The sequence below is a fragment of the Amblyomma americanum genome, chromosome 1 (genome assembly GCF_052857255.1).
Source record: "Amblyomma americanum isolate KBUSLIRL-KWMA chromosome 1, ASM5285725v1, whole genome shotgun sequence".
Taxonomy (NCBI): Eukaryota; Metazoa; Arthropoda; class Arachnida; order Ixodida; family Ixodidae; genus Amblyomma; species Amblyomma americanum.
Window position 1 is genome coordinate 119207820 of NC_135497.1, and position 11159 is coordinate 119218978.

Sequence of the window (11159 nt, forward strand, 5' to 3'; positions counted from 1 at the left end):
ACATAAATTCTTAAATGGAGTTTTGGTTATATTTGCTGAATAATGTGAAAGCCAGTATTTATGCCAGTAATATTGCCAGTATTTACGCTGATAGGTTTGAATGTTCTCTTTAGGAAAAGGCACCTACCCAGTCTCCAAAGCACGTTTCTCGGTCTGGAAGCATAATGAAGAACCTGCCTGCACAGATTGGTATGTAGCTGACTGGAGTAACGTGTTAAAGGTCAAAAAAAGACAAGTATGAAACTTGAAATTAAGCGTTCCAAAGTGCTGAGACCTGTTCACATCTGTAGGAAGACATACCAGCTTCAGTACCATCTGTCGCAAAAGTTCCCGTGTTACCTAGCCAATTGCCAGAGTGGAAGCGCATGTGTCACTTCACCAAATGGCTGCATTGTCTGCACCAGCTTGAGAGAGTAATTTAGAGAATTCCTTCTTGTCATACCAAACTCTAAAACTAGTTTGCGACACCAGTTGCTTGAAAGCTGCACAGCACCAAGATCGCTATAAACACTGGCGCAGTGGAATGGAAACTTTTTTGACAAATAGTACATATGATGGAGGGCATTTGCAGTATGCAACTTCCAGTTTTCTAAATTTGGCCCTAGTCCATTTAAAACATGTAAGACTCTTGTTGCATTTGTAAAGCTCATCAAATATGCATCATGACCAGCAGAAACAAGTATTCTGATGTGCTCGTATACTCATGCTGTGCTTACCAAGCGGTCTCAACTCTTATCTCATCTGCAATTGCAGTTTGCATCCATAGTTTCAAGCAGCTGCTTATTGGAGTTATGCTGAGTCAGAGAGAGACTTTTTGTTTTGATATTTGCTCAACTTTATTTAAATGCTGCTCTGCCCTACCTTTGTAGGCTGGAGTCTATCAACGAAGAAATTGGTATGAAATAAACTGTAAAACATGGCAATATACTCTTCTCAAACATTGTTCCAACAGTAAATGCAGTCTCGCTTGATCCATTCACTAATGATGAACAAGGGAATGGGTACCATGTGGACAGTGCAAATAGGCACACTAGCTCTGGTAGCATTTCACTCTTAGTAAGAAATTGTTCTCATTGATTTGCTGCAGCTGTCCTGTTGCAGTTCCCGCAATTTGAGCATGTTGAATCGGTCGACTACTTCCCACTTGTTTTATGCAAGATCAAAACCCGTTAGCTGAAGAATAAATGGCTGTGAGTAAAGGGCTGGTAGGGATTTCAGCATTTTCCCTGTAGCATCTGTTGCCAATAGTCACTGGCAGTTTATAGTCAAATGTCTTGTTGAGCTTCATTCCTTCAGTAGGCAGGTTGCCTGCTACTCTGGCTCTGCATGGTAGCAACAACTGGAAGGAGATGAGGCGATTGTTATTAAACATGTATCCCATACAGCTTAAAACTGCAGGTTTTACGAGTTGGAGCAGAAAAATAAGGTGCCATTGCTCTTTGCCAGTATTTATAGACGTTTATGGGTTTGCCATGCTGTTTGCTCATAAATGTGGGTGATGGATGCTCCTTAGAGAACTTTTTCTACCTTTTCTTGATCAAAGAAACACTCCACAGCTTAGAAATCAAGTTATAGCAGCCATTCTGCTAGTGAGATTCTTGCTATTCCTTATGTGAACATTTTTTAAAATTTATTACCACCTGTGTTGTATATACTGTAGTCACTGATTTTAAAGGTTAATGAAATTTTATGCTGAGAAATTTCCATCTGACATGTACGTGATTATAAATTGCATGCATTTTATTGCATTTTAATATACTGTAAATTAATTTGTTATTGTCAACAGGGCAGTACAAATTTAGTGGTACCAAGAAAAAACTGCCTTCCTGTTGTTTTTTTTTTTGCATATACTAAACGAGTACCTAATATCCATCACCTGTCTTGTTACAGTCTGGCTGCATTTTAGCAACATAACCCTAGTATTTTCAGAGGTACTACATGATGTACTTGTGTGGCTTGCAGCTACCAAAGTATCTGGCATTGTGGAGGCACCTGCACAAACTAAGCAGTTCAAGAGATCCGGAAGCTCGCCAGAGTTTTCAGCCAAGGTATGGGCTTAGTGCTTGCATTAGTTTGTACTTGGTTACATTTTCCCTTTTTATTGTCTCCTCTACAGGCTGACCGTCCACAAGTGCCTTCTACTGCTTCGTTAGATTCTTCTGATCTGCCAGATGATGCACAATCAAACCGCCGAATGTACTCGCGAGAGTTTCTCCTTGAGTGCTCGCAGTCGTCAGTTGCCACACAGATGCCACCGGATTTCCCTTCGTTGGATCCTGAAGTGGCTAATTTAATGGTGAAACAGGTGTGTATGACAGCCAGGGTGTGATAAATGGTATGCTGGTGGGAAGAAGAGCATAAAATTGACAGGGAATGATAAAGTGACTACAGACTTGCTGAAAGACAATGGTAGTATTGTGCTCAGGAAGCTTGCAACTTTGTTTACAGCTCATGACCTGAAGTATACCAGTGACCAAGGAGTGTTAGCGTAATGCTGACCTGCAGGAAGGATCTGGCCCGAAACTGAAAAGATTTGGACTAATTACCTTACTAATGTAAATGCCAGCAGAACTGATGTATTAGGCTGGCTTGTGGAAAGGATACTCCAAAATAGAGAAAACTCATGTCAACTGGGTTTTCATGGGCTATGCACAATGTAATTAAATTAGGGCCCTTTCTTTTCGGGTAAAACCCAATTCTTGCACCCCAAACAGGTTTCTAAATAATCGGGTTAAACCTCGATTTCTGTCCGAAAATGCGTCTTCTAGATAGTGTAGGTATTTCAGTGCACAAAGTAGGCTTTCTAGTGCGCAAGGCTAACACACTGCATGTAAATTTGTGGATATCTTGTGCGTTTTACATAGCGGTGTCTTTGGTGTACTGATCTTGAACCCCCTGCTCTCGCACATTTAAAGTGGCGGCTGTGATGTTGAATGTCTTTGCTTGGTATAGAAATAAAGGCAGACAGGTCTTGTACATATGCTGAAATGCTGTGTAGGAGATTGGTAACTTATATGAAAGGAATTCAGTAGATGTTTTTGGTAGAGTTTCTTGGTGTGGCCTGCTTTTCTTTACTTATGAAATTGTGCACAAAAATTGGGCATTTTATAGTCAGCAGAAAAACAAACACCTATAGAAAATTCTCTTTTGCTCTAAAAATTGACCCAAATTATGTAAGTTTTTTTTGATAACCTTGTTTGTACCTGAATTTGAGTTCAAAAAGTAATGCCCCATTTTGTACCCCCTGAATCCCATAAAAAATGAGACCCGAAAACAAGGGACCCTAAATCATTGTATGTGGTCTTTTAAAATTTCGAAAGAGCATTAGATTCAGTGGAAATGCTGGTGTTCATTTGGGTGCGACGTAGTAGCCAGGGCATGGACAATGCTTGCATAAATATTCTGGGAGTGAACTCTTCCCAGCCAAAGGCCCCCAGCCAAAGTGACCGTTATAGCCATATTATACTTCCTCCCATAAGTGCTCCCACTCTCGTTACCCCTTATCTCGTGTGGTCACTTGATCAGATGGCTGCAGGTAGCCTATTCTTGAGAGCCCCACATCCTGGTCCGCATGGCCTCTCTTGCTTGGGCCCACCTGGGCAGTATCCTCTTTAGCCACGAAGTTAAAGTTGGGAGTTTTTGGTTTTATGATGGCAGTACCATTTGCAGTATTGAGAAAATCTCCTATGCTGCTTTCACTCTTATGTGTGCAACAGCTGTGTAGTGACTATAGTCCTCCACAGAAAGAGTAAGAAAATACCAATCAGAAAGTGTATTGGGTAGGGAGACAAAGTTTAGCCCACTTTTGACTGCCCCACTTATAATGAACACTTGCTTAGTACAAACAAAGACGACATGGCATTAAGTTTATGTGGCTGAGCCTCAGTTAGAACAAACGTCTGTGATCACAGAATCCACTTACAGTGAACATGCAGGCATAGCAAACAATGGGCAGGGAGACACTGCACGGTTGCACTCGCTATGGGGATGTACAAAAGCATAGAAACCTTGTCAGCTTTCACTTTGCATGTGAAAACCATGGCTAAGATGCTGTTCACAGGAATGCAAAGAAAAGAGAAAATTCGCCACGGGAGCACAGTATCATGGTTTTTGCGTGCATTGAGGCTACTGCAAGTCTTGCCTATTAGGGGAATTTCATGCCTGGAGAGAAGGGTGGCACTTTCATGGGTTGGCAATGCTACCTCCCTCCCCTTCTAATATGGGACTAATACTTTGGCAGGACTAAGAAAAAAGAACTCGGAAGTGTTCCAGCCCGTGCTGTCTAATATGGAACTCCAGAAATCTCTTTAAGGTGGGTCATAAAGAAATTAATGCTACTAACTGAAAAAGCATACGCTCTTTCGCCAAATATGTGCGCTATCAACGCTATCAAGGTGGACAGTTTTGTTACAGCTTTTGTCATCCACCATGATAATATCTGTGCCCCACAAATGCCTTTTCACTGGCATTGCATCTGTGCTAAGTTTTTGCTGAATGACCATGCCTTATGTTTGGCTCAAAAGTTGGCTCTCACTGAGACTTAATAAGCGTGGACGGCCTGGAACACTTCCTTTGCACGAAAGCTCATCGCTGTCGTCACACAGGCAGCGTCGGTGTGCTCTTCACTGAAATGTTGCCACATGTCGCCGCTCAGCAAACAGTGCCCTGACAAAAAAAGTGCCGTGTACACAGCAATGACTGCATTTGCGGGTACAAATTTTATGATTGACTGACATTCGCTCCATAATTAAAACTGACCTTTGATACGGGCTAGGCTTTATGGGAGCATTCGGCATGTTAATCGCCTTGCACTTGCAGCTCGCATTGTTTTCTAGCTGAGGCAGAAACAAGCAGCAATATGAAAATGGGCCAACCAGTGCCAATGAGGCGACAGTGAGCCCCCACATACTACGTAAAGAGTGCACCACGAAACTCTGCCTTACAGAAGGTGAATCTGTTATGTCTGGCCCAATTAGTGCACACATTGGGGTTTAACAAACAAATCACTCATAGCGGTCATGTTCACTATAAGCGGGCTCGATGTATATCTTGTTATTGGCTGCATGCTCAGAAGTGTTCAGGGTGTTAAATTGAGAAAAACTAGGTGTTAAAGAACTTGGTAGCTTCTTATTTGCTGGTAGCATTGTCTTTTAACTGAAAGGGTTGATTACAGCACCTAATTGAGGTCCTAAACAAGCAAAATGCAATACTTGGCTTAAAATTAATGTTTGTGAAGTGAATGCATTTGAGGTGCTGTAGCCGAATATGAGAGAATGAAATAGTAGACTTGGGCAAGACATGTAATAAATACACAGAACAGACATCAAGTAATTTTTTTGGAGTGAGACAGTGGTTACTAAGTGAAGGGAACTGTAGTCGAAGGTAGCTGAGGCCAGGTGAAGGGATATGTGTGCTAAGTTTAGGGTTGCCAAGGTAGGCTTAAGTAATTGGAGGTATTTTCCAAGGTGTACTGCTTTGTATAACGTTGAGAAGGTTGCCAGATAACATCCAATTGCGATTTAATACCTTTTTGACATGCATTATTGCTTGTCCCATCATGTGCACACTGTCTCAAGAATGAAAGCCAGAGGGCTTGTGAGCTCTGCTTTAAAAAAGAACTCTCGTTTGGATGCAGTTATAGCTTGTGTTATCTCATCGTTTCTGCTGATTCGCAGCTTTTTAAAAGCAGCATTGGATTTTGCACATTTAAGTGATAAATGCTTTGACGTCAGCTCTAGTGAAATAAAATACTTGACAGCAGAAATGTTAAACTGACATATATGCGTTGTTAGATGCTAATGTTAGGTTTTTTTGCTAAAACATGCCATTGCTGGTGTTTTGCTTAGTTGTAGCTGATTCTAAGGTGTTTCATCATTTTCTTTGGAATGCAACATGGTGTAGCTCTTTGTGCATTTTGCATGCTTTAGACTTGCTGCTTTTACTTTCAGAAGGCATATTTTGTTTGCACTGCTTCCACATATTGCACTGCTGTAGGCTGATTTTTGTTGCCAACCCTGAGATACCCAATTGCGAATGCTGGCTCTATGTTTTTATTGCATGCCAAGTCGGCACTATCTAACTAAGGTTGAACTATAAGAATGTTTTACAACTTTGAAATCGATCAGTGGATTTTATGGGGCTGTCTTGCATCAGAGGGCAGTTAAATTGAATGGTCTGAAGTAGGCATCATTTTCTGCTTCATTGTGGAGCTTATTTGATTGAATTTTTTGCTTGTGCAGTGCACAATATCTGCTTGTCCAAGAAGGCAGCTTGTGTTTTTGTAGTTGCTTCGCATGTCTCTCGCAACATTGTCATTGTATAGTAGCTTGTGGCATGTTCATAGGTTCATTCCCTCTAATGTTTGCTTTGTGTTTGCTTCAGTAGCAGGCATAATTTGCGGCTCTGAGGTGCCTGTTCTGCATTTAAACGTGGCTTTTACTCCCGGCAGATAATTTTGTGTAATGTATGGCTCAGGTTTTGTTTTGGAATTTCTGCTAGGTTTTATTGCATGTTAGCTTTTTGCATCTGGTCCTCGTTTCATGCTTGCATTCAGTTGGCAGTGGCGGCATTTTGTCCACAGTGGTACTGGCAAAGCACGCACATTTCATTCTTTCAGGGGCTGTTTGCTCCTTTTGTCCAAACGTCCTTCTAATGCCTTGATAGTACTGTCCATAATTTTGATGTGCATGGATGGCTTGGCACGAATGTTGGCTTATGTTTTGGCAGAGAGAAAGGTTGCACTCCTTGAGGGAACGATGATGAGTGGCAACACTGTCATTATTGATTCTGTTCTTATCTTAGCACATCACCCCTTTTGACTCTGATGGGTTCCGGCAACGGATGATGCGTCAGGCTTCGGTGTCGGACTTTGTGTCAAGTTCTCCAGTTTCATCCACACCACCGCGTTTGGATTTGTCAGAGGTTGAAGACTCAAGTACTACCTGAAGATTATTGCGATGCAGAATGAAAGCACCTCATTGTTAATACCTTTTAAAGCGCATTTACTGAAGGTCATAACTCGCTTTTAAATGACCTACAAAAGATTGTAAAATTCTTTTTGCTGTGATTTTCTTTTTGTGCATGATTATGTGCTCACAAGGCAGCTGGTCTAGATCATTGTTGTGTGAGAGAATTATCTAGTCTGGAAGCAGTGCATTTTGTTGACAGTTGTCTTTCTGTTTAATAACTCTGTGCACGCTTGTAATAATTAATCCAGAAACCTTAATGTTTTCTGCCAGAGACCTCTGAAGCTTTATACATTAGTTTCGCTTACTATTTGTGCTGCTGTGCAAGCGTCTTCGCCTGATAGCATACCCTTATAGGGGCTTTCATTTCAACATAAAAAATTTGGTTTTTCTTTGTACTCACTTCCCAAATGAGTTTTATGTGCATAATGTGTAATGTAATGTGAAATTATTGCACTGGGTATGCAGCTTCTGTCAAAAATAATTTAGCACTGCGACTTCAAAACGTGGTGTGAACTTCTGAGAAGCCCAAGTTTCAGAATGTAAATCCATACTTGAATTCTCTTCTAGATCATCAATAGTGCCCACTAATTGTACTGCGCAGAAATGTCTTGAAGAGTCTGAACTTTTCGAAACATTAGAGCCTGAAATGAACATCAGAACCTCTCATGAAATATTTGAAGATTTATGGGCAGTAGATGTTTCAGGGTCAGTTTGCACATGGAAGGTTACTGCCTTAGTTGTTTTATATTTATATCTGGAGACCTACTTGGCAGGTGTTTGCATCTGGCAGGTTGCTATGCAATTTAGTGTTCATGCCCTTTGTGATGGCAACAAGAAGCTTTGTATGGTTCATGAAAATGTAAACAGATTACCATGTTGACTTCGTGAAAGTTTGAGCAATTCCAGAGTACATAATTGTGCTCATTTCTCATTCTGGCATGTACATTGTGCCCACCATCTACACTGATATTGCCCACGCCGTTATGCACCAGAGAGAGCTTATTGCATCAATTGGATTTCCTAGAAACAAATTACATTGCTTGTAAAAGCCTTTTGGCCCAGCTTGTGGCTCTTCCTGCTTGGGTTTAATTCTCTTTTTTTCTTAGTCTTGCTTTTATATGCAAAGGAGTTCTCTTTGTTGAGCAGATTTTGGTGCACAGGTTCGTCATGCGAAGACTGATGGTTATGCCAAGAGAAAATACTCGACCACGGCTGCTCAAGTCAAGGGCCCACATCAGGGCTGATCATAGTTCCAAAGCTGTTAGTTTGCTACCAAAGGTCTTTAGAATACATGGTGCTTCACTAACTGAACAAAGCACTGGAGCAAGGTTTCGTGCTCACTGTGGTAACTATTTGTTGGGACAATTGTTCCTTAAACTACTTTTTATATTTTCCATTCCTTTAGTCAGGAGTGTGATTTGAACAATTTTTTTTTTTCATTGAATAGAACTGTTTAAATGTCGAAATATATGTTTATTTTTGGTCTTTCTGTTTAGATTGCCAGCGTACCTACAGCACATGCAAGCAGATTATGATGGGAAGTGACTTCGAAGAGAATATAGATTCAGATTTATGTTTACACTCTTAGCTCTCTCTTTTTTTATACTATAATTTTGAGGGGTTCAAGTTGTATACTTTTAATGAGCCTGCAACTCTGCATTGTCCTTTTTCAGCTGCTTTTATCTCAGTATGTGATATTTTAAAGAGCCTTGTGGTTTGTTCAAATGTGAAGTAGCAAATTTGGTGGCTTTTTTCTGGATTGTGCACTGTTTACAAGCACAGTTGTTCTGAGTATATGCTACTGTAGCATGCCTTATGGATTTTGTTTTGGGTTTGCAATGCAGTTGCCTTTCTGTCAAAATGGAGTTGAAATATAATTACCTACGGTTTAGTGGCATTTAGCTGGGCTTTTGTGAATAAACTAGTAGCTTTAAGTATGAGAAGCTGTGAAGATTGTTTAAAACTGAGTCAAAGCAGTGGACTATGCTTATGAATTTGTGTGGCCATCGGTACCAGGGTTCCACATTAGACCTGGTTTTAACTATGCCTGCAGTCTTCCAGAAACTGCAACAAATAAAAGTGAGTGTTCATGTGCGAGTGCATTGGAATGCATTTGTGTTCTTTGTCCATACATCCTCCTCCTGCTTTGTGGTGCTGCTGCATCGAAATCAGTCGGACAGCTGCATGGAATGAACCTGGTTTCACTCGATTCATTGAGGTATTACGTATGTTCATCTTAGCATAGCAAGCTGTTGCGAGTGTTGTGGTGTTCATGGCAATGAGAGCACCGTAGCTTATTAGTGCCTGTCACCATGGGGAATCTCCTAGGCATCTTCAGGCCACATGCCTACGCATAAAAGTTAGAAAAGCACCAAAACTAGTAAGTTCAGTGTGCATTTCAGCTGCTATTTTTGTGTTAAGATTGCCAGTTGGTTGCTAAGAGATGTGGGCGAGCATTGGGTAAACCCGTGCCTTGACTGTGTGTGGAGCAAGAGTGCAGCACTAGTGAAACACATCCATAAATGAGGAAGTAGGTGTAAGAAGTTGGCACTATTGAGTCTTGCAGTGGCAGATACCTGCAGGCAAGGCAATAGCCAATGTTATGTTGCAACAAACTATGCAGAACTATAGAACAGAATGGAAAACTGGGAACTATAGTCACGTACAAGTCAAGTCTGCAGTGAACCTCCATCCACATTCAGGCTTGCCGAACAGAAATTCCTCTTTGTTAAAGCTGTTCTAATTACTTAAAGGGACAGTGAGGAGAACTCTATCAAATTTTTTTTAGCAAAATCTCATAGTTCTGCATTTCATGGCTTTGTTGCCTCTTGTCCGGGAGCGAAAGATGCATTTATATCAAAGAAATTTGGATTCGAAGTTGAAAAAGTTCTTCCTACCGCTCCGATTCAAACTCGGGAACTCATGACGTCATAGGACGGAGTGACGTGAAACGTGACGTAAACGCAGACTTCGTGATTTCTGGCGGCTAGCGCTGCGGTCTAGCGCAGCAGCCGAAATGAAAGCTACCGCCGCCGCACGTTGAAGGCATATATCGGGGGTCGCTACCGTCGCTTCGTTTAAGTTTGCACCGGCGTCTTGCCAGCGTTACGATGGATCCCGTTCCCGAACCTGACGATGAAGTTCTCGCAAAAACTCCGGCCTGCATTTCAGCGACCTCAGCCCCACAGAGCGTCCGATGCTTTTGAAGGAGCACGGTTAGGTTAGGCACTGGCGGGTCGTTTCCCCCTTCCGCCGTGAGCAGCCGTTGCAAATTAAATAGTATCGCAACCCCAGTGCGGGGAGTTACGAGGGGCCAGGACAAGGTCGGCGCGTCGCGCCCATCGGAGGCTGGCCGGGGCTTTGGGGCCGGCGGATTGTGATTCCTTGAACAGTGTGGTTGCACGGTGCAGCATGCGGCGTCGAGGTCTCCCACAGTTGCAAGGGCCAGGTTATTTATTTTTTTTTTGCCACAAAAAACGGGTGCTCAAGGGCGCTCGCGTTTAAACTTCGGCTTGAAAGTAAAGCCAACGCACGACGCTTCAATGGCTTCCGCGCGTTTCCGGAGGTACATGGTCCACTGGATCGGGCTCTCTCGCCCACTTGCATGTACCTTGAGATGTGTACTGTGAATGGATTAAATTAGCCGAGAGCTCGAAAAGAATAGCTTCGGCAGTTGGGCCCAACTGCCAAAGCTATTGAATGACGTCGCAACGCGCACCTCGCCACGGAGCCCAATCGGTCTGGCCGGGCCGGCGGCGCTTGGCACACTCGGCGCGAAATAGAGACATGCTCCAAGTCTCCGCCAGTGCAGTCAGAGTGCGCCGAAGCCGCCGAACGCATCGGCGGTCCAGCGCAGTTGGAGGACGGTCTCGCTTTGGCCGACGTGACATCGCCGTGCAGCGCGCGCACACGCGCGTTACGCCGGAGTATAAATGTGCCTTAACAGAGCCTGCGCTTAACTGCTAACCAACGTATTCGGAGGCGGCATCTATGGGAGCCACTGAAACCCTCCGCCCACTAACTGAATAAAACAGAAAACCTGTGCCGAGGCTCGGAATCGAACCAGGGCCTTTGGGTTTTGAGGCGGAGAGGCTACCACTCCGCCACGGCAACTCAAGGTTAAATCGCGAATAAAGGCGCATCTAGTGAATGCACTCTTCCGATGCAGAAGTCTCCGCGCTTTCGCTACAT

The 11159-nt window shown here is 42.9% G+C and overlaps 1 protein-coding gene across 6 annotated transcripts in view; it reads left to right on the forward strand.

Annotated features, from left to right (window-relative positions):
- The window catches only part of LOC144113544 (uncharacterized), a 119201-nt gene extending 110131 nt beyond the window's left edge, over window positions 1-9070 (forward strand). For 3 of the 6 annotated variants that reach the window (XM_077646673.1, XM_077646671.1, XM_077646675.1), the window contains 4 exons: window positions 114-189; window positions 1963-2048; window positions 2117-2305; window positions 6802-9070. In XM_077646673.1, coding sequence (XP_077502799.1) covers window positions 114-189; window positions 1963-2048; window positions 2117-2305; window positions 6802-6945 — 495 coding nt within the window. In that variant the 3' untranslated portion in view covers window positions 6946-9070. The remainder of the gene's footprint in view (window positions 1-113; window positions 190-1962; window positions 2049-2116; window positions 2306-6801) is intronic. The other 3 variants (XM_077646674.1, XM_077646672.1, XM_077646677.1) reach the window with 3 other exon arrangements.
- Window positions 9071-11159: the final 2089 nt, after the last annotated feature.